The 23,714-nt window shown below is 38.3% G+C and overlaps 4 protein-coding genes across 6 annotated transcripts in view; 1 reads left to right on the top strand and 3 right to left on the bottom strand.

The window, feature by feature from the left end:
* LOC139686668 (uncharacterized) overlaps positions 1–12,934 on the bottom strand; it is a 36,469-nt gene extending 23,535 nt beyond the window's left edge. For 2 of the 3 annotated variants that reach the window (XM_071583712.1, XM_071583710.1), the window contains exon 1: positions 6,561–12,934. In XM_071583712.1, the coding sequence (XP_071439813.1) occupies positions 10,985–12,856 (1,872 nt within the window). In that variant the 5' untranslated portion in view covers positions 12,857–12,934 and the 3' untranslated portion in view covers positions 6,561–10,984. Of the gene's footprint in view, positions 1–5,585; positions 6,425–6,560 lie in introns of those variants that run through there. The other variant, XM_071583711.1, reaches the window with a different exon arrangement.
* On the bottom strand, positions 1,064–4,752 carry LOC139686667 (uncharacterized). The gene is made up of 2 exons (XM_071583709.1): positions 4,609–4,752; positions 1,064–4,305 (listed from the first exon to the last, which is right to left on the bottom strand). Exon 2 carries the CDS (start codon positions 4,021–4,023, stop codon positions 2,095–2,097), a length of 1,929 nt encoding a protein of 642 aa, XP_071439810.1. The 5' UTR covers positions 4,024–4,305; positions 4,609–4,752; the 3' UTR covers positions 1,064–2,094.
* Positions 12,935–12,989: 55 nt separating the features above from the next.
* LOC139686678 (uncharacterized) lies at positions 12,990–15,259 on the bottom strand. Its single transcript, XM_071583719.1, has 2 exons — positions 13,228–15,259; positions 12,990–12,997 (listed from the first exon to the last, which is right to left on the bottom strand). The coding sequence occupies exons 1-2, from the start codon at positions 15,257–15,259 to the stop codon at positions 12,990–12,992; spliced, it is 2,040 nt and encodes a 679-aa protein (XP_071439820.1).
* A 2,598-nt stretch (positions 15,260–17,857) lies between these two features.
* The window catches only part of LOC139686679 (zinc finger protein 84-like), a 12,451-nt gene continuing 6,594 nt past the window's right edge, over positions 17,858–23,714 (top strand). The window contains exons 1-3 of the mRNA XM_071583721.1: positions 17,858–18,015; positions 22,473–22,637; positions 23,495–23,714. The exon at positions 23,495–23,714 is cut by the window's right edge and continues 26 nt beyond it. Of these exons, the coding sequence (XP_071439822.1) occupies positions 17,881–18,015; positions 22,473–22,637; positions 23,495–23,714 (520 nt within the window). The 5' untranslated portion in view covers positions 17,858–17,880. The remainder of the gene's footprint in view (positions 18,016–22,472; positions 22,638–23,494) is intronic.

Below are 23,714 nucleotides of genomic sequence, written 5' to 3'. Positions count from 1 at the left end.
TTTATTAAAAATATATATCTTTCAAGAAGACTCAATAGACACAAAGAATGTCTTTCCGTCACCACACTGTAAGTATATCCATGGCCATAGTCTATAAAGTAAAGAGAAAAGGTTATCTGGAATACATTTCCTCCAAACGTTCACTCTTTGTGTCCTTGTAGACTTAATTGCCCGGATGAAATCAATCATCCAGCGGCCGTGGCCACCAAAAGTGTAAATGGAAGCAATTTTTGGAAAGATATATATTTTATTCTCCAATTAACAAACGTTGTAAGACTAATGCTATTCTCACTTTGAAGGGCATTCAAGAACAGCTGAGCTCACATGTGAAATGCAATGGGCCATCTGAAATGCATCACAGACACACGAAATGCCTAAACACATGTTGGTATCTGATTGGAAGAACAGTGACACAAAGATGCTGAATTACTGAATTTATGGGGAACTGTTGTACAAAGTAAAAACTATAATTCACAAAGGAAATAGGAATACATTGGGCACAATTACATACCAACGAACAATAAAACACTGAGCCCTGCAATTACATTATGGGCAAGGCACTCAATTAACTCGTTATCAATCGAATATATGTTTCCCAATTCAGCACAGGTAACTTATATATATTAATAACATTGTATAAACTTTACAAAGCACTCACTGGAGATGTCGGGGAAAGTAGAATCAGTATCATTTGCTTACTTTCTATTGATTAAATGATATCAAAATGTACCCAAACTTTATCCTACACCTTTTTATTTATAGGAATGATTGATTATAATCAATAGTCTACCGTGGTCATGAATAAAACCAATTCTTTGCCCTCCAATCGTGAGCCAACGAACAAAGTCACTCAGGAAAGAGCAATGCCTTGAATTAAACCCATCATTTCACTCTTTGCAAACAGCAATAGTTCTTATTTATATAAAACCCCTCCTTCTTTAGCAACGTTCCATTTATATTATTATCAAAACGCGATTAAGGCATCATATGTTTCAGAAAATATGAATTGAATCTGCTGAACAATTTTACAATCAATATTATGTAACGGAGGAAGGTCCTTATTTAGAATATATTAGAAAATAGTCCATCTATTTGTTAATTAGTCTGAACTACTTATCAACAGTAAGTAAACGTTCAATGCATTTTAATTTGAAATACTTAATTTCCCTAATATGTAAGAGAATTACAAAACTATCAAAATACCTTTCCCGTCCCTTCTAATGTACGTCCATTCTACATTACACACAAATAAACACTTCCCCCGCCTGGATTTACAATTAAAATGAGACAAAGGGCCAATTTCTTTCCTTTTAAGTCAGTCCTAAAAAAATATAACATCCACTTTCGCCCGATCTTTATTCCCGAGCATCGGATGTCAATTGAATCTCTTGAGAGCATTGCTCTGTTAATAAACAGTTTACAACATGTAATAATTATTTAAATAATGCCAATTTATCCTTTTCTGAAAACTCTATGCAAACAATATCATTACTCTTCATCAGATAAGAGATTAATCCATTGATAGGTCACTAAAGTCAGATTACTTCACACCATGTTTGTATCAAATGTCAAGACATTATGACAGCAGAGCACAGCTTATCTTTTTCTTTACATTAGAGGCTCCATTGTAATATTTCATTGCATGACAGTGTTTTGAATTAATGCACACAAGAAGTGCAGTGTACGTAATTTTACACAGGAGGAACAGCCGTCACTATCATTCGATTGGGAACTGTCTCTACAAAACCCACCGTACTTGGTCCCAAATTGACTCCCAGTGATTCTAATCCGTCTAGGCCGCTGTTAAAACATTTGGATGGCCATAGAGGCCAATTCAAACCAAAGAATACTCTGCTGCAGTCCATAGAGGACTCGTTAAGAGATGCGATGGTTGTGTCAGACCGTACTGGGTGGACAAGTGGATATGTTATATACATATCACATTTCAGGAATTTACTTTTATCATTACAGCCTCTGTCCAGGAATGCGACTTATTCATTGAATCAACTTCCAATACATATTATTATAACTCAGGTTTGTCTATTTTTTCATTTATTAATTAGCTGATATTCATTTTAATTAATATGAAATTAATTATATTTGCGCATGATACGTGACATGTTTCCCAACTCCACCAAGTTCAGAAAATTCATCGTCTCTGTCCCTCCTTTCATTGACCCTCATCTTCAAGTCAATGAATTTCAGATTGAGCACTTCCTGTTCGATGACCTTTATTGAGTTATCGACCTTCTTAATTTGCTCCTCAACAAACTCCAAGCAATCCTTAAATCTAGCATCGGTTTCAATTCCGATTTGAAACTTCTCCATCGCCTTGAAGAATTCGACCTTAGCGCACTTTAATTTTTCTTTTGCTAATTCATACTTCCGTTTATCTCTATGCTCTTTCGCATCTCTCATCAATTCCAGCCCTCTCTCTTGATACTCCAAGCCTTTATTGAAAAGCTCATTGCCTTCCTCTTTCCACAGCACAAGTCTTTCGTATCGTTTTAGACTTGGATCATCGGGACATATTCTTAAACCCTCCCTGACTTTGCACAAGACTCTCCCAAAGGTTTCCTTGGCCTCTTCCGATCTGTCGTCTTCCCCCAAATCATTCTCTATATCCCAACCAGCTTTCCAAAGATCCCCAACTGAAGATAAGATGAATATAATAGTCTCTGCTTTCTCCTTGTTCATTGCATGCAAGCTCTTCTCTTTTGAATTCTTAGACGTTTTGCATGCAGCCTCATATTTCTCCAGAGCTGCCTCATACTGCCATTTAGCAAACAGCTCGTCTCCCAGAGACTTCAATCTCATCGCTTCTACCTCACTCTTTGCGTCGCTTAGTCTGCTGCAGTATTTGTCCTTCATTTCGCTAACTTGGGACTTTGCAAGAGCCGCCTGAAACTGTTCCAAAGCCATACAATAGTCTCCTTTCCCGAATAATTCCATGCCAGCCAAATTCGCTCTTTGAGCGTCCAACTCATTCTGGGCTTTGTTCATGCTGGCCTCATATCTCTTCCTGTGAAATTCAACTCCCGATTTACAAAAGGCTTCTTGATATTTCCTCATGGCACTCTCATATTTGCCTTCGCTGTAATCCTCATCCCCTTCTCTTTCCAAACCGTTTGCATCTAGTTCGCATTGGCATTTCTCAGCATTCTGTGAAAATATCTCCTTATTTATGTAGCTGGCGGTGCATTTTTCAAAGGCTTCATTGAATTTTCGTATCGCTCCTGCATAATCACGTAAGTTAAGAAAGGCGTCTCCCCAAGAATTGAACGTCTCTGCTAGATTATTCTTGGCATGGTCATAATCGCTGTCGATTGCTAATGCCTTCTCAAATAGTTCAACTGCCCTTGAATAATTACCTTGCATCCTGTTACAATTTCCTTCATTGAAGAGATAACGTACTTCCAAATCTTTCCTATCACCAGTGCACATTGAAAAACTAGTGCATGTTTCATATGCCTCTCTGTATTTCTCGGCGGCCTCCAAATACTTATTTTGTTTCAGAAGTTCATTCCCTTGCTCGTTCAGGTCTTCAGCCCATCTGATTCGGGCATTATGTTTTCCAGTAATAAATTCTGACATTTTGATATATCCACTGGTGCACGATATGCAGGCTTGATTGAATTTCGTATAGGCTTCTTCATATCTCCCTTCGAACATCAACCGATAACCTTGTCTACTCATGTTCTCGGCCTCACCATTTCTACTGCCGATTTCATTAGCTTCATAAATAGATATCTCTCGGCCACTACTAGCATCAAAATAGTGCGTTTTTTCGCTAGTACAGAACTTCCCGTCATTTAATAAATGATCAAGATAGTAGAAGGCACCTGGAACGATGAGGAGTGCGGCGAATGCTTTCATTGTGTCTTTTATTTCGATACGATAATGAATTTTAACCACGCCGTACTCCGTACTACGCTCATAAGTCGTCAGTTCATGACCAATGGCTTGGCGTGGACTCATCCTTGATCTAATCGCATACTCGCTGTAGTAACTTATATGATTCATCTTCCTTCACACGTATTTCCAACTTCAAAGGAACCACTCAAATAATTCGGGTTTTCACAACTCACCCATCAAATTTGGGAACTTACCTAAAACCAAAGCACCGGGAATGGACGGATACACGATATATTTATATATGTGCTGCTTCCCAATTAACAGTCGCAAACCGAGTCAGCTTTTGCCGGTTATTATTCAAGGTCTCTCGTATCGCACCGCTATCACGAACCACGACTTATAAGCTGAGTGGTCTGATGTTCAGTAGAGTGCCAATCACTATCACTTCGCCTAGTTGCCATTTGCATATGTAAAAGGAGAGAAATCATTATTAGTCTCATCAACATACTTTAAATGACATTGAAAGAAGGCATGGTAGTGTTAAATGAAACTCATTTGAAATGAAACTGCTGAGCTATCTTAAAATATTAACAGGATTAATAATATTCCATTTAAATTATTCCGAGGAAGATTCTACAGCATATTGCCAATTCTGGCACCGTCAACGTTTTGAGAGAACAAAATTCCTTCAACAGCGTCAAAAATAAAAATATTTAGTGTCTGGAGTAAAAGGTAGAATTTGTATTGCGTTACCTAATGAGACAATTCCTCGGTCAACTCCTTCAGACGTTTCCTTTAGGACGGAGGAAATGTCTCTTCCTTAAAATACAGAGTATTCCGCAGGATTTTCCGCCAAATGTGCATAGAGAACTGTGTCTTATTGCGTCGTTCCGTACGCCAAAGATTCCACCATTACTGTTTACAAAAAGTGAGCATCGATATTCGCACCTGGGTGTTATTTTGTGATACGTGGCGCGGAGTATGAGAAAGTATTGCTTCGGAACTTGTATGATTATATTTATTGTTTGCTTAATTATCGTTTCGTCAAGGTGACATGCTAACTTTGTTAAAAATAGTCGGCTCTCAAAAGTCTGCAATTGATTCAAATAAAAGTGAAGGTCTATGAACGGGTCACATGCGAAAAAATATTTCTATTACTGAACTCCGTCAAAGCAAGAATTTTATATTTCAACCATCATATTACATGTTGAATTTACATATATTAATGGTCCTTGATCAATATTTGTTCTTTTTAGTTGTTTAATTAGCCTGGCAGCGCGATTAGTTTGGCTTTCCAATGGGAATGCATTCTGCCCTTTCACTTCATATGATGAATGTTTGTTCTTATTAAAATATGATAATTTTTCTAATTCTTTCCTAAAAATATGTGAAGAATGAAGTAGACAATATACCATACCATGAGTTATGTGTATTGGTAGAATCGATTCTGATTCAAATTATTATTTGTTGAATAATATTATAAAAAGTGTAAACAAACATAAATTATTATTCAATTGAATAAGTGGCATCCCTGGACAGAGGCAATAGTAATTAAATTAATATCCTGAAATATGATATACATATAACATATCCACTTGTCCACCGAGTACCCTCGGAGACACTCATCCCACCTATTTATGATTCCTCCATAGATGGAAAAATTCAAATACACACAATAACTACCCAACCAATTTATATTTATTTCTTCTCGTAAAAAATATAATGTAATCACACCAGAAAATAAATACATAGTCACTCCGGCTAATTTAATTACAAAAGAAATTGGATATTAAAAATTGTAGTGATACATGTCATGTAAGTAATTTAATATTACAACTATCAGTGCAGCATACATTACTTTGTACTTTAATCACAATTGTACAACCTGTTGCTGCTCATTTGACTTTAACAACTGTCAATTAATTTTGATATATAACAATATATAAAATAGTTGTAGATGTTTACATGATACATTTGTTATTTGTTTATGATGTAACACCATTCCTTAATAGTTTATGCAAAAAAAGTATGAAAAAGAATGTCAATTAATATAAATTAAAAAAATTAACAAAGATATTTACTGTATTCGAGAAAAATACAAATATAAACTCTCGATACACAACAAATTTAGTCATCTCCGCTAATTAATCTTTACTTATGAAAGTTGTAGTTGCGGAGGTTATTTGTTATCGAATGGAAGAAACAGTTCTTCAGCTGTAGAAGGCTGAAGGGATGAAAGCCGAATACTTTTACTCATGACTGAGGGCAGTGAAGAGAGAGGCAGTGAAGGGAGAGCAAACCAAGGCATATTGTGTCACCGCAACTATTGACGGGATAGAATAAACATTTGCGCAGGGCATGCAAGAATTGCATGCTCTGCATAAGCAGCAATGGTCTTCATTCCACGATAGAGGTGTCTGTTGCGTTTATTACGCCCAGAGAACAAGCAAGGTCATCGTGGGTGAGATCCGGTGACTACCAGATGTCAAATCTGTGACGTTCTCTCCATGAGGATCTGCACTATCGATTGGGGGCCAATGGGGGTAGCCAGGGGCCCGGTGCAGTTCATCTGGAATGGAGTAAGTGATCATTAACAAAGGTATACTAGTAGATGATGGACAGCATCCAGGGGCAACCCAGAGAGAGGCTCCCCTCGACGGAGCCCAGGGAGATGAAATGAGAACCAAATGAGGATAGTCACTTACTCTTTCCATTCCAGGAAGATCAAGCAGAGAAGGTTGCTGCCCCTTTGCTCCTTCAATGACATACTGGCACTGATGACTGGGGGTGTCTCATTCCAGCCTGGTGTTCTCCTGAAGGCTCTGAGAGGGGACATGTAGAGTTAGTTGGATGCATTGCGAGAGAGCCCAGGGAGGGAAGCAGGAACGGAATGGTCGTCCAGGTTCACCCTGGGTGCTGGCTGTGTGATCTTCTTTGGACGAGAGAGAGTGCTCCTTGTCTCTTGTAATGCAGTGTGCTCATTCCTCCAGGCATGTCTCCACGAAGTGAATACATTCCGACAGAGTGCACCGTGGGTATGGTGTGGACGACTGGATGTAGACATGGATTGGATCAAGGGAGGGGAAGACTATAAGCAGAGTCCTCTCTTCCCCTCGCCTAATTGATACCTCAGGGATTTCAGGACTTGGACATTGAAGAGTGGAAGATCCTGAAGAGATACTGTATCTTTCACACCAGACTGGATCTGCTATTAAATTGAATCAGCCATTGGTGAAGATGGTATGAAGTCTTGGTACATGCTTGAAGCACAGCATTTTTGCCCGAGAGATGGACCGCCAGGTCTCTACCCTCAGTCGAGATTGTCGCTTACATCCAAATTGCTTCTTTTGGAAATCTGACGTTTGAGTGGAAACCTGTGCCTATCATGTCCTTCTTGAAACACAATAAGAGATGAAGTTTACAGGGATGAGCAGTCGTTCTTGGCTTTAAAGACAATCTGTCATTCTGGCAGAGGTCACTAAGAGTCATGCAGAGTAGGGATTATCAACCATTCCACACTTCTTGTCAAGAAGATCACTGTCAACAGCTAGATTCTTCCTTTGGAGCAGATGGAAGATGATCGCTTCGGTGGGTTGGAGCTGACACATTCAGTCACAGATATCACTCCATCCACTGCCAAGGGGATAGATGCAACCATGAAATGGTAATTGGTAGAGGGATATTGACAGGGCTATCAATCACAGGAAGTTCCAAACGTAAACTGTCCGCAGAGGTGACACTAACGGCCCTTTATTGCATGGGAAAATGTTGGTGCTGGCTGATGGAATGGTACTAACCCTCACATGAACAATATTGGCACATTGTCAACTGTCCACCAAGAGTCTTCTCTGGAGATTGACCCAGAGGTCGCACTGATTTGGGAGAAGTCCAGGGCATTGCAGTCACAGGAAGCATTAAGTCTAGGAGTATTCATTGTAGAAGACCTTTCCTTTGCACCTTGACCTCACTCGTTCAAGGTAGAAAGGAAATTGGGAACTGGAAGATACATTAGATCTCCTAATGTTGATTTCCAAGGGCATCTCCACTCTCTCCTTCCAACCGATTCCATCAAAGCGTCTTTGCCTCCATTCCCTCTCCCTCTCTTCATTCCTCGACCCCACTCCAATTATAAATACTGTTTACTCATTGAGTTCCCCAGTCTTCACTTGAGGAAGACACAGATTGCACAGACAGGCATTGAATCACAGTTATTATTACATTGCGCTTGCAACATAAAACAGTTTAATAATGCTTTTTGGTACTTCACAAACACTCTGAACAATATACACGTTCTTAATACCATCTGTGTGATAACTCTTGATTTTTTGACCACGACAGAATACATTTCAAAGAAAACCAAAGCATTTCAAACATTTTAGTTCCTAAAAAAGTATATACCAAGGGTTATTACCCAAAAATATTTCGAGGTGTATATTATTAATATAAATTTTACATCCTGGGAGAACAATATCAGTGATTATTCAAAAAATGAAACTCTTTGTAAGCGCATGACCCGGAGTTTACAGTTTCTATCAAGTAATTTCCATTTACATTAAATTCACCTTTAGTGACCCAACATATATCTTAAAATATGTACAACAACAATATACATAAACATACAAATCTGAACATCAACATTGCAATATAAAATTTCACTAATTTTAAGTCATATACCATATCATCGCAATATATAATATAATTTAATAATTTTAAATGAAAACAAAGAGTCTCTGAAATACAAGTGTGCAATGGGCCGTAAGAACACACTGTGTATAATGTGTAATGCCTTAGGTCAGCACAGAATGCATTGGACTAAGGCCTTAAAATTACAATTTAAAAAAAACAGCATAGGTTGTGGCGAGAGTAACTTTCAACAGAGTCTTCCGCAATTATGGATTACAATGCAATGACATCAAAGCGTAGAAATCATTTGCATTGATAGGGGTCATCGGAATAATTGGCCCACCCTTGTCAAGCGATAGGATTTGTACGCTTTGTAATCATTGCAATGTTTACATATACAACTCGCACAATTTGTCTCAATTTGGAACAAAAGACAGATTGCATTTCATTCACTTGTTTTAAATCAAACAGATTATAGAATACAACACTAACTAAATTTTATTAAAAATATATGCCTTTCAAGAAGACTCAATAGACACAAAGAATGTCTTTCTGTCACCATAATGTAAGTATATACATGGCCATAGTCTATAAAGTAAAGAGAAAAGGTTATCTGGAACACATTTCCGCCAAACGTTCACTCTTTGTGTCCTTGTAGACTTGATTGCCCGGATGAAATCAATCATCCAGCGGCCATGGCCACCAAAAGTGAAAATGGAAGCACTTTTTGGAAAGATATATACATTTTATTCTCCAATTAACAAACGTTGTAAGACTAATGCTATTCTCACTTTGCAGGGCATTCAAGAACAGCGGAGCTGAAATGTGAAATGCAATGGGCCATCTGGAATGCATCACATACGCACCAAATACCTAAACACATGTTGCTATCTGATTGGAAGAACAGTGACACAATGATGCTGAAATACTGAATACATGCAGAAATGATATAATACAAAGTGAAAAATACAATTCACAAAGGAAATAGGAATACATAGGGCACAATCACATATTATAGAAACTATTCATTGCTCTATATTAATTGACGCAAAGTGCGGAGGAATGTGCTTTGTGGTTATTTCACATTATTCCATCCATTGCCACATTCATTCTTTGCCATGTTCATATTTGCAAGGACTGGCAATGCAGGGCACTGTCTGCAATGACCACAAGGCAACACAATATCCACTGACACTTTATATAAACACCAATACCTTGAACATATTCTAACATTCCCAACCACACATTACCAACCATTAAAATAACTCAAGATCATTGATAAAATTGATGAAGCAATAAAGGAAATTTGTGTAGAGATCTCAATTTGGATGACCAAGGGCCGTTGTTGATTAACTTTGACTGCTGAAAAATAAAAGACTGGGCCCCTCATTACATTAGAGGCAAGGCATGCTTCTAATTATTCAATGATTGAATACATGTTTTCCATTTCAGCACAAGTCACATAGATATAATAACACTAGTTCAGTTAATTATAAAAAACACTTCCTTGAGGTGTCACTCCCTCAAGATGTCATGTAAAGTGGAATCAGAAATATTAACATAGTTCCTATTGATTGAACTATATAAAATTGTGTAAAATGTTTTCCTACATCTCTCGTTTTATATGTACCATTGACTATAATCAATAGTCCACCATTTTCATGATAAAAAACACATTTTTAAAACCTCCAATCATTAGCACATCGACACAATTTCCGAGGACAGAACAAAGCCTCAAAAGAAACTCACTATTTCACTCTTTGCAAACAGAAGTCCTTTTTACATATAAAAAATCCCTTCTTTTTAAGATGTTCCATTTACATTATTATAAACATGTGATAAACATACTAAGTGTTTCAGAAAATACGTAATATATTTCCTAAAAACTTGAGCAAAAAATATTGTGTAATGGAGAAAGGTCCTAATTTAGAAAATATTATAAAATTCTCCTTCTTTGGGTATATTAATCTGATGTTCTTAACCACCAGCAGGTAAACATTCTCTGTATTTTCATATAAAATACTTCATTTCCTTCGTCTGTAAAAGTAATAGAAAAAAATAAAGTCTTATCAAAATGCTTTTCCAATTCCTTCAAATATTGGTCCGTTCTACCTCACCTCAATTTCTTCCCTATTGGTACAACACCCACCGTACTTGGTCGAGACTTAGCCCCCAGTGATTCTCATCTGCTAGAGTCCCCAAGGAATCATTTTAATCCCCATAGAGGTTACCTATTGGATACAAAGGCCAAACAAAGACTTCTCTACAGCTGCATATCCAGGTATTGTAAAGGGATGGGATGAGTGTGCCCTGAGTTAAGATGGTGGACAATGGGAAATCATTAAATATGTTTTTCAGGAATTTTCTTGAAATATTAAAGGCTCTGTCCAGTGATGTGTCTTATTCATTGAATCGACCTCACATATATAGTTCATCATAACTCAGGTTTGACTATTTTTATCAATTATAAATTAGATAATGTTCATTTCACACATCATGAAATGAATTATATTTGGGCATGATACGTGACTTGACCCGCTTTCTCAGATAGTTCTGAATTATCTTCTTCTCTTGTCCTCCTTTCACTGAAATTCATCGTTAAGTCAATGAATTTCAGATTGAGCACCTCCTGTTTGATAACCTTTATTGAGTGATCCACATCGTTTATTTGCTCCAGAACAAACTCCACGCAATCCGTAAATCTTTTATCAGTTTCACTTCCAAGTCGAAACTTCTCAATCGCCTTGGAGAATTTATCCTTTGCGCTCTCAAACTTTTCGTTTGCTAATTCAAAATTTTGTTTCTCTCTAAGCTCTTTTGCATCACTCAGCAATTCCAGCCCTCTCATTTGGTATTCCAAGCCTTTATTGAAAAGCTCATTCCCTTCCCCTTTCAACAGCACAAGTCTTTCGTATTGTTTTAGACTTGGATCTTCCGGACATATTCTTAAACCCTCCCTGACTTTGCACAAGACTCTCCCAAAGGTTTCCTTGGCCTCTTCCGATCTGTCGTTTTCCTCCACATCATTCTCTATATCCCAACCAGCTTTCCAAAGATCCCCAACAGCAGATAAGATGTTTATAATAGTCTCTGCTTTCTCCTTGTTCATTGCATGCAAGCTCTTCTCTTTTGAAATCGGAGAAATTTTGAATGCGGCCTCATATTTCTCCAGAGCTGCCTCATACTGCCATCTAGCAAACAGCTCGTCTCCCAAAGACTTCAATCTCATCGCTTCTACCTCACTCTTTGCCTCGCTTAGTCTGCTGCAGTATTTGTCCTTCATTTTGCTCACTCGGGACTTTGAATGGGCCGTCTCATACTGGACCAATGCCTCACTATACCTCCCTTCATTCGACAGCTCTTCACCGCGTTGACATGCAATCATTGCCTCTAATTCCGTTTGTGCTTTCAAAATGTTGTCTTGGAGCAGTGTTCCCTTCTCTTTACTTTTCTCACGAGCTAGAGTGTAATTCTCCAGGGCCTCTCCATATTTCCCCTCTGAAAATGCAACATCACCTATTGCACTCAGAGCAACGCACATCCTACGCCTGCTATCCTCACTTTGCGCACATACACTTAAAGCCATCTCAAACTTAAGTACCGCATGTTTATATTTCATTATTTTCAAATCAACTTCTCGTTCCCCATCGCCTTCAATCGTTAACTGACAGCCGACCTCATGATGTATTCTTGCCTGAATTAATTCACCACTCTTCTTGTATTGTTCACGCTGACTTTCTACCTCAGACTTTTCAAATGCTTCTTTAATGCTACTTGCGGCCTCCGCTAACTTTCCCTGTTTGAGCAGTTTTTTAGCCTTGTCACTCAAAGCAATGGCATCCACTTCGACCTGAGCTCTGCACACATTTCTTCTGTACTCATGAGGAGCAGTAAGGAGTCGCATTATGAAATTATCACCCATCTTGGCAATGTTGGAAGTGTGCCATGCCTTTTCGTATTTTTCCTTTGCTTTAACAAATTCAGCAGCCGCAAATAAAGCATTGCCCTCTTCGTTGAACGCTGCAGCATCCAACTCTGCCTGCGCCTTTTCAATACACGACCGATAGTGCTCTTTGTTGACTTTCGAAGCATTCATTGCATCTTTATATTTATTCATTGCTTCCGAATAATTCCATGCAACATATAACTTCTCACCTTTCTCGTACATCTGCTTTGCTTTTATCTCCACTTGGGCTTCCCTCATTGATTTCTCATAAATACATTTCTCATTTATAAGCTTGGACTTTCCATGAGCTGCCTGAAAATGTTTCAAAGCCCTACTATACTCTCCGTTCCCAAATAATTCCTTGCCAGCCTCATGCGCTCTTTGAGCCTCCAATTCATTCTGGGCTTTATTCTTGCAGGTCTCATATCTCATTCTAAGAATTTCAATTCCCGATTTACAAAAGGCCTCTTGATATTTCCTCACGGCACTATCATAATGTCCTTCACCATAATCTTTATCTCCTTCTTCTTTCAAACCAATTGCATCTAGCTCGCATTGACATTTATTAGTATTCTGGGAATAAATCTTTTTATTTTTAAAGCTGGTTGAGCACTTTTCATTAGCTTGATTGAATTTTAATATTGCTCGTGCATAGTCGCCTTGTTTATATAAGATTTCTCCCAACGAATTAAATGTCTCTGCAAGATTATTCTTGGCATGGTCATAATTGCTGTCAATTGCTAATGCCTTGTCAAATAACTCTATCGCTCTTGCATAATTGCCTTGCATCCTGTAGCAATTACCTTCATTAGACAGATAACGTTTTTCTAAATCTTTCCTATCGCTAGTGCATTTATTATATGCCTCTCTGTATTTCTCGGCGGCCTCTGAATACTTGTCTTTTTCCCACAGTTCATTTCCTTGCTTGTTCAAATCTCTAGCCCAATCATTGAAGGTTTTTGCTCGATTATTCTTGGCATGGTCATAATTGCTGTCAATTGCTAATGCCTTGTCAAATAACTCTATCGCTCTTGCATAATTGCCTTGCATCCTGTGGCAATTGCCTTCATTGGAGAGATAACGTTTTTCTAAATCTTTCCTATCGCTAGTGCATTTATTATATGCCTCTCTGTATTTCTTGGCGGCCTCTGAATACTTGTCTTTTTCCCACAGTTCATTTCCTTGCTTGTTCAAATCTTCAGCCCAATCATTGAAGGTTTTTGCTCGATTATTCTTGGCGTAGTCATAATTGCTGTCAATTGCTAATGCCTTGTCAAATAACTCTATCGCTCTTGCATAATTGCCTTGCATCCTGTGGCAATTGCCTTCATTAGACAGATATCGTTTTTCTAAATCTTTCCTATCGCTAGTGCATTTATTATATGCCTCTCTGTATTTCTGGGCGGCCTCTGAATACTTGTCTTTTTCCCACAGTTCATTTCCTTGCTTGTTCAAATCTCCAGCCCAATCATTGAAGGTTTTTGCTCGATTATTCTTGGCATGGTCATAACTGCTGTCAATTGCTAATGCCTTGTCAAATAACTCTATCGCTCTTGCATAATTGCCTTGCATCCTGTGGCAATTGCCTTCCTTGGAGAGATAACGTTTTTCTAAATCTTTCCTATCGCTAGTGCATTTATTATATGCCTCTCTGTATTTCTGGGCGGCCTCTGAATACTTGTCTTTTTCCCACAGTTCATTTCCTTGCTTGTTCAACTCTTCAGCCCAATCATTGAAGGTTTTTGCTCGATTATTCTTGGCGTAGTCATAATTGCTGTCAATTGCTAATGCCTTGTCAAATAACTCTATCGCTCTCGCATAATTGCCTTGCATCCTGTAGCAATTACCTTCATTAGACAGATAACGTTTTTCTAAATCTTTCCTATCGCTAGTGCATTTATTATATGCCTCTCTGTATTTCTTGGCGGCCTCTGAATACTTGTCTTTTTCCCACAGTTCATTTCCTTGCTTGTTCAAATCTCCAGCCCAATCATTGAAGGTTTTTGCTCGATTATTCTTGGCATGGTCATAACTGCTGTCAATTGCTAATGCCTTGTCAAATAACTCTATCGCTCTTGCATAATTGCCTTGCATCCTGTGGCAATTGCCTTCATTGGAGAGATAACGTTTTTCTAAATCTTTCCTATCGCTAGTGCATTTATTATATGCCTCTCTGTATTTCTGGGCGGCCTCTGAATACTTGTCTTTTTCCCACAGTTCATTTCCTTGCTTGTTCAACTCTTCAGCCCAATCATTGAAGGTTTTTGCTCGATTATTCTTGGCATGGTCATAACTGCTGTCAATTGCTAATGCCTTGTCAAATAACTCTATCGCTCTTGCATAATTGCCTTGCATCCTGTGGCAATTGCCTTCATTGGAGAGATAACGTTTTTCTAAATCTTTCCTATCGCTAGTGCATTTATTATATGCCTCTCTGTATTTCTCGGCGGCCTCTGAATACTTGTCTTTTTCCCACAGTTCATTTCCTTGCTTGTTCAAATCTCCAGCCCATTTGTTTTTGGCATTATCTCTATCACGCATAAATCTTGACTCGTTGCAATATCCACTGCTGCACGTTGAGTAGGCTTCTTTGAATTTTTCATACGCTTCTTCATATTTTCCTTGTTCGAGCAACCTATTACCATCCCTACCCATTTCTTCAGATCGTCTATTCTTACTTTTCCTTTCGCTAGCTTCACTAAAAGATATCTCTTTTTCACTGTGGGCATCAAAATAATGCGTTCCTTCCCTGGTACATAAATCACCGTCATTGAATACTTGATCTCCAATGTAAAGTAGACCTGGAATCACCGTCAATCCACCTAAAAATGCCATTGTTTTTTTAATGTCGATACGATAGTGAATTCGAATTACGCCGTATTCCGTACTACGTTCATATTTTGTCACATCGTGACCAACGGAGTCGTGATTACTCATCCTTGATTTTATTGCGTCCTTGCTGTAATAACTGATATCACTCATTTTCCTGTACACAAGTATTTTCAACTGCAAAGGAGATACACAATTTATTCGCGTTTCGAACTACTTTGTCAATTCCCCGTCACATTTGAAGACTTGCCTTAAACTGAAGCACCGGGAGTGGCCAGATTCACGTTTACGTGTGTTGCTTCCCTATTCGCAGTCGCCAACTGAGTGAGCTTTTTTCGGAGAATTTTCAAGGTCTCTCGTATCGCACCAGGATTGCGAACCACGACTGATAAGCGGAGTGAGGTGTATCTAAAAAGTGCGATTTAAGAGCCCTTAGTCTCTTTTCTATTGGCGCATGAGATGAGGAAATGAAGTGTATTTTCGACGTCATATAAAATATAATGGAAAGGTCCATCGTTTAAATCAATGCCTTCTTCACTTACACACAACTCCTCATGATGAAAATCATTCAGCTCTTCTCATGAGATTTCTTCCTTGGTATATCTCTTACAATGTTGTGCCCGTGTCTGGGTTGGGAATGCAAGAATTTGGGATTTCATTATTTTTTTAAAATGTTTATTTTATTAATTCAAATTTGGGCAATTCATAATAACAGAAGCAAAATCCTCTGCCACCTCTCTACGGCGTTTTTTTGTAATGAATGATAATGTGCCTTTTTTAGATACGCTAATATTCAGCAGTTTATTCCGCAAAAACTTTGTACAGACATAAATGTAAACAATCCAATTCGCCAAACCTCCCACTGATAATGTGGACATAACAAGAGAGAAACGATATTCGCTACGTGTTTATACTTTTCGATGCTTGAATGAATGGCGGAATATGATAAAGTCTTCTTTATAAGACAAATGCATTATGTGCTAGCAAATTAAGAATAATTGGCGAAGGCTCAGCCGAAGATTAGTAAAATGGATATTTGTGAAGAACACGCTAATATCAATTTCCCTATTGAAGTTGCAATGCAAGATTTACTTCGATTTCTTGAAGGAGGTACTTTACAAACCAACCTTCTTCCTCAAGAATTTAGTAACTACTGCTCATAATTATCGTTTTGTAACGGTGCAACATTAACCCCACTATGAAAGTCAATCTTCTTCTGTATTAGTTCTCTCCATATGCACCTGACGCTGAGAGAATCCAAATTTCCTTCAACAAATTTTCATAAGTACATGCCGCAAAAGAGTGTACAGAAAGTGAGTTTCTACCAAGAAAAATGTATGTTTCTTAAGGATATATATTGAATTAGGTATTACTTCAAAATTCTTTTCGCATGTGAATACCAATTATGCTATTCCATACACAGGCGTTACGAAGACATTACCAAAACTTAGCAGTGCAGTGATTACGATTTGTTGGGTTTAGGAAGAAATAGCGACATGTCTGAAGATAATAGAGATTTTAATTACATGCGTTGAGTGCCAACCTTGATTAATCCCATCTTCATGAAGATGCAGCCATGAGGAGACAAAGACAGGAAGCTCGTACTTCGGCTCTTCCAGAACCAAAGATCTTTTATAGAAGTGATGGGATTTGAGAAAGAAGCAAAGATTAGAATAGGTAGTAGGACATGAAAGCCCACTTTCGCCATATCTTTTTAACTTATACATTAAATAGGCTATGGAAACAATTAAGGAGAAAACAAATAAAATTAAGATAAGTGGAAGAAAGATGTATTAGGCAATGCAGATGATATTGTGACCCTGGCAGAATCAGCCAATTATATAAATAGAACGCTCTCTTAACCCTGTCCAGAGCTTTGAAAAAATGGGAACTGAAAATAAATGTGAAGAAAACCAAAGTTACGATGGTATCCTGAAAACAAATGCACACATGCCTGACGACCACAAACAAAATGAACTTCAGAAGTACTCCTGGTGGGATGTGGAAGTAACATTCCCCCTCAACACGCATGCGTAGGTTTGAGGTTGTCACAGGGAAAGGTATTAATGTTCGTCACTACATTCAAGTTTTGTGTAAAAAGTATTGGAATGGATTTTAAGTAATGGAAGAATGAAGAACTTTGCCTGTAGAAGATGGAATTTCGGGATTCCTTACCGGAGTAGCACTTGCCATCAATTTTGAATGGTCGTGCAATTCATTTTGTTTCAATATTAGGCCTCTGAGTGTGCATATGAATGTAAAAGGACATAATAAAAGCTATTGCATGTTGGCTGACATAGACATTACAAATCCATGGAACGTGTTTTTCTCAGAGTGCATGATAAATTTCCCGCAAAATTAAGAAAGTCAAATGACCTTTTGTAATATACTATTACAAAGTAGTTTCCCATAATAATCAGGAGTTATCAGATATAAAAAGTAATATAATGATTTAATTATTTACTAAAACCTTTTAAATATGCGATTTAAATATATCAAATATTCTCATATATTTTTTCTTCCGTTTGTTGACGAGATTACAGTGCCGCCATATTTATTGTTTACATTTATCATGCCTCTATGTCAATTCGTATGATTTGGGAATTAGGCCTTAGTGTGGTGTAATTATGTATCCCATACATAAATATAATTTATGTAGGCTCTGTCTCTTTGTTGGTGATCAACTTATGGATATTTTCGAAGAAAATGAAAGTATAGACTTCATTGCTCAAGAGGCTATTGAGGATTTACTACAGTTCAAGGTAAATATGTTCTAATAACTACGTTAAACTGGTTTGCACCCCATTACGGAATGATTTTTATTGTATTTTCTTGTTTTATTTCCTTAAGTTATCTCTGATGATGCTCTTTATGGCGTAGACAATACCATTAATTAATTTCTCGCTCGGTGTCATGGCAGGTTTCAATCATCTATGACTACTTATGGGGCCGTTGTTTTCTTTCAATCTAGCGTACTTTAGGGACAGTTGCATTTGGATTTATCCTTAAGTGGTTTTGTTTGTTAATATTGTCTTGTGCTATATTTGGTGGGGTTTAAAAATGAAATTTTGACGACGAATGACGACAAATGTCTATCATAGATGAAGCCATTTAAATTCAGTGGACTAGTTCGGAACATTGGCTATGTTCAATTAATGCTTTTGTAAATGCATGACTTTTTCTTCTGTAATTAGCTCTTCGTGTTTAATCGCGCATAGCACGATAGTATCGCTTAAATGTTAGCAGTGTCACGAAAATTTGTTTCGTGACTGTGCTCGGTAGAAAAAAAAATTAAAAATGGGAAAAAATAAAGCACTGTTGTATCAATGGTGGAAGGTGAACTGTCGAGATGAATTTTTTCCGGCGAAAATAAGAATAGTTATTTGAAATAGTAGCTGTGAAGTAGGTAGGATAGATAAATTCAATGACTGGCGAACCACTTTCTGGAACAAAGAAGTAAACAATTGCTTGGTATTGTTACCGGAGTCGTTGGGCTGTGAAAAACTTTTAATTTTCATCCAATATTTATTGCTTTATTAATAGTTGTAAAACATTTTTCAAACACCGTGTCAACCCACTCGATGTTTGATAATTAGTGAGATAATCGAGTTGGAATAATTTATATACAAATGTTTAATTTTTGGCGAACTCAAATTTAAGTATTAGTCGAGTTTAAAATACCACAGATAGACTATCATGTGTGCGGGAAGTGATTGAGTATATAAAAAGAATATTGGATGTACCGAGAAGCAATTGAACGCGGAAATGATAATATTTGGTGAGGACGTAAATAGAAAAAGAAAGGAATTATGATATCATCGATTTTGTGTGGGATTTCAAGAGATGAATAAGAAAGAGGACCTACAGGGAGCGTTGCGGAAGTAATGAAATTATTTTTTTAAATTAATTTATTGACCAGATTTTCACAAAGACTTAAAATTCTCCAAAGTATTGTCTCTACACATTTTTCCAACGACTCTGCCATTATCGGTACGTGCCCTGGAAGGCGTCTTCGGTGACCTCTCGCAAAAGTTCATCGTCATATGTTATGGAAATTCCATAAAGTTACGCCTGGGACAACAAATTTTATGAGCTATATTTTTGTTGATTTTGTCGGTCGACAGCCGCCCAGAGCGTTGTTCCTCATGGACCTTCTCGCGGCCCACCGTAAAGGCCTTTAACCACCTCGAAACTTGTTAGTACGTGTCGTCCCTGCAAGCCATAGGAATCATTTTGTTAGTCTCCTATCGAGAGATTTTAATTCAGTTTTGCAAAAAACTGAGCAATCGCATAATGTTACTCGATTCTTTATTCCATTTTTTGCGTGACATCATTGGTATGTAGAGGTTTACCATAACTGAAGTCCTACCACTTTCACAACTTGGGGGGCACTGAGACTGCTTTCGCTACAACCCAAAGGTTGGTTTGGTATTGGTGATGGTAGAGTTCACCCAGTACTTTAAGCCCTATTTACGGCGTGTTGAATTCACACACTGGCAGGGTACTAATGGTGGCCAGTTCCTTTCCCTGTGCCGGTAATGGTTTCCCATGAAGATCTGGTATCCAAAAAATCACATAGCTAATTGGGTGGAGCTGTAGGTGACCAGAGAGGCGCCCCCGGGAATCGAACCCGGGGCCCAAAGAAACTGCCCCGCAACAGTAACTTTTAACGGAGTCATCCGCTGATGTGCATTTTAATTTAGCAGTTTCAGAGTGTAAAAATCGTTCGCCTTGACTGGGATTCGAACCCAGATCCCTCTCAATGTCCAGTCGAGTGCTTAAGGCAGTTAAGCTAAAAATTTCAGAGTTTAAGATGACTCCTCGATAGCTTAACTGGCTTAAGCACTGGGTCATACACACGGTCTTAAATCTATCATTTGGTTGTAATTGTCGGATTTGCCAATGTAGTTTGGGGGCCTAATTATATCTCCAAATATTATTATTATAAGGTAATCTACCGGGGTAGCTTTTTGGATGGACACAACTACCAAATAAATATTTTATTACTCCTAACAAAACACAAAATCCAGTATCCTACTCTACATCAGGTCCCTCTTCATCTCTGAGTACTTCCTTCCTCCCTTCATCCCCTATCCAAGACATCCCTATCCCCTGTTCCTTCCCTTTCCTCTTTTGCCCAACATTCTACCCTCTATCACAGTCTTCAACATCCCACTATTGCCAATCAATACCCCCTTCATCGATTTTTCATCTGCCTCCTCCTTAGTGATATCTCCCAACAAACCCCTCTCTTCGCCCACCATACCAAGTACTTCCTCGTTTGTTTTCTTCTCTGTCTATTTCACCTTCTCCATTCTTCATCCCACACACCTGCATATCTACAATAGCCTCCAGTCTACGTCTATCCTCCTGCTTCAATGACCACGTTTCCGCACCGTACATAGCTACGCTCCTTATCAAAGTTTTCTAACGAGTCTTTTCTTAATATCCTTACTCAACTGCCTCTCATCAACTCCCACCTCCTTTTCTGAAAGCCTCTTTGCCTAGCACAATACTTATCCTTACGTCCGTACTACTTTGACCGTGTTGGTCCAAAACACTTCCGAGATACGTAAACTGTTCTACCTGCTCTAGTTTAATTGCCCTCCTATTTTAATGTTTAGCTTAGCCTTTTTCTTTCTAGACAACCGCATAACCTTTGTTTTATTAATATTGATTCTCATCCCTTAAATCTGTGGCACTGAGTTTCCAATTCACTCAGCAATGCTTGCAACCCCTCTATTGGCTGACTGACATTAACTAAAGCTTGGTCATTCTATCAAACCTCACTGATTTTAAACAAATTCCCAACCATTACTTACATATTATTTTTTGAATAGTTACAATGAATATACTGACGTACGTCCCACTGGGCGATAAATCCGCCCCCTTGGCACTTATTGAAGGTTAAATAGCCCAGAGGACTCACTTTGCACTTGGAGTAGTTTAAATCATAGTTTCACTGTGTAACAAATAACTTGTTAACCTTCTAAACTGCATTATGGCAATTGGTATTTCAATGTGGCCGAAATTAATCCATACGAGCAATCCTCTAGTCAATGTAAGGCGAATGTTCCCTTCCCTGGATACCTTATTTATTTAGATTTGAACGGGAAATGCAGTCAGCTTAGGCATTTGATATCAGACAAGACTTCTGCGTACTGGGTGAAGTAAAACACTCACTTTAAAAATGGTCAAATCAGGAAAAATAAGAAGAAATTGCACTTTTTAATAGTTCCAGTTTATGCTCTCCTGTCTCAGTGCATGACTCAGCCTTCCTCTTTTGCCAAAATCTCATTATCCACCGGACAATAGATCAGTCTGCTGCTAATAAAAGGGGTTAAATTACGTAGAGACGGTGCCGCGCAAAGTACCGGACAATTTAAACAATTAATCCAAACATTTTTTCATCGTAATAGTCCAAATGTTTATAAAATTTTCTTTGCAAATTGTTTCAATGATCATGACTCATCCAATCAACGGTTATCGCCCACACTCTTAAATGACGGGCTCAATTCTTCGACTGAATCGTCCGCATGGTCCGTTTTAACATGCCACGGTCCGTTTCGGTGATTACTGTTTCAGTTATGACCCTCAATGATTGAATGTTTGGGCTTCAGCAAGCTTTTATTTGTAAATAAAAGTTAAAATGACAATAACCTTTAAATAGAATCTTAAAGTGGGAGAGAGTGAGTGAGAAGAGGTTAGTCTTTGAACAGCATTTGGTTTAAAATTAGGAATTCTATGAATTATAAGCATTGGTACACGGGAACAGGGGGGGGCTGCCAACATGCATTTTGGACCAATGAGAGAACGAATTTCAAATGATCCTATTGAATGAATTAACCCTGATATATTTACATATGTTTAGATGCTGATTTTTGAAATGTAACTACTCAACTTTCTTTATATATACGAGTGTCAGCATCAAAATTAGACCTCGGTCTTTCCCCTTTGCTCGGAAACAGTTACCGTAAGTTCCAACATGTAAAATCGGCATGCCTTTTGCGGACTGGGTACCACGGTTCTGATAATACTCCTCCGTCAACTCTCAGAAGCATGGATACTCAGTCTAATGTCATCAACTTGAAGCGTGGATGTTTTTAAATCTCATTTTTTTCCAGTTGTAAATGGTTTTTAATTTTGTTGCATGGCTTGGTCTTCTTGCCGAGTTAATTTCTAGGCATTAATTGCATCGTTTCCTCCCTCGGATTCGCAGGTCGTCAAGGAGACTGGTTGCCCTTGGTTGATGTGCCTCTCGTGTCTGGAGAAACTCACAGAGTTCCGTCTCTTCAAGCGTCGCTGTATTGAGTGTAAGTTCACCTTTGAGGAGCGCTATCTGAATGCGGAGGAGAGCGATGCCGTGGAAATCAAGCCGGAAGAGGTACGTCTTGATGCCGATTGGCATTGGTTAAAGTAACAAGGTCGTATTTTGACAACTGATGCCTGTTATTTGAAATTTATGGCGATGGAGCATTGAAGACTTTGTTTTGCAGAGGTTTGTTCTATAGAATACGAGACTGTTTGGCTAATTAATTGATTTTATAGGTTTCCCTTCCATCATGCTCGTATCGCCTTCAAAATAATTCTATTGGCTGTCAATACACACTGCTCCCAATGTCCTTTCCAGCTTTCGAATGCTAACAGGAATGCTTCTTTCAAGATAACCTTTTGAAGCCAGAAGTAATGAGCTCTGCAACCTCTCAGTTAAAGTAAGACGAGGGGGGAAGAAACTCCAATGGCCATAGCTGTCAATACATACTCCTCCCAATGTCCTTTCCAGCTGTCGAATGCTAACAGGAACGCTTCTTTCGAGATAGGCTTTTAAAGCAAGAAATAATGAGCTCTGCGACCTCTTAGTTAAAATAATACGAGGGGGGAAGAAACTACAATGGCCATAATAATTAGTCACAACTCACGAAACAACGAGGTAACTGACTAGCCTAACTGCCTTTGAGGGACTTCTGAAGGAGGGTGCTTTATTAAACAGTGAATTAATAGAAGACAAAGATGGAATATATAAGAAAGCATAGCTTGCTACGATTTGTGAGAGTACACTGAAGAACTCGAAACGAAATCAACGATTTAGACTTAAAATTGCAAAATAAAGTTGTTATTACCTCAGGTCGTGCATTCTTTGGAGTGACTACATATTTATTTAATGTATTTCCTTTTGGCTATCACTTCTATAGTTATATATATGATGAACGAAGATTGATAGGCTGTGATTGATTTTTTCAGATGCAGATTAAGGAGGAATATGAGGGAGAGAGTGCCGAACCAGAGAAAGTGGAACGGTCCCCATGCCGTAAGGAGTTGGAAGGGGATGAGGACTACTGTGCCGAAGACCATATCGGTACTCAAGTGGACTCGGATACCGGAGACGATGCTATCAAAAGCGAGACGCAGGAAGATGATACTGATGGCTTGTCGGGATCTCAGAAAATCATTTCCGTCGGTG

The sequence above is a fragment of the Hetaerina americana genome, unplaced genomic scaffold, assembly GCF_022747635.1.
Source record: "Hetaerina americana unplaced genomic scaffold, ioHetAmer1.1.p SCAF_147, whole genome shotgun sequence".
NCBI lineage: Eukaryota > Metazoa > Arthropoda > Insecta > Odonata > Calopterygidae > Hetaerina > Hetaerina americana.
Note: the sequence above shows the minus strand (reverse complement) of the source record. Positions and strands in the feature narration are given on the sequence as shown.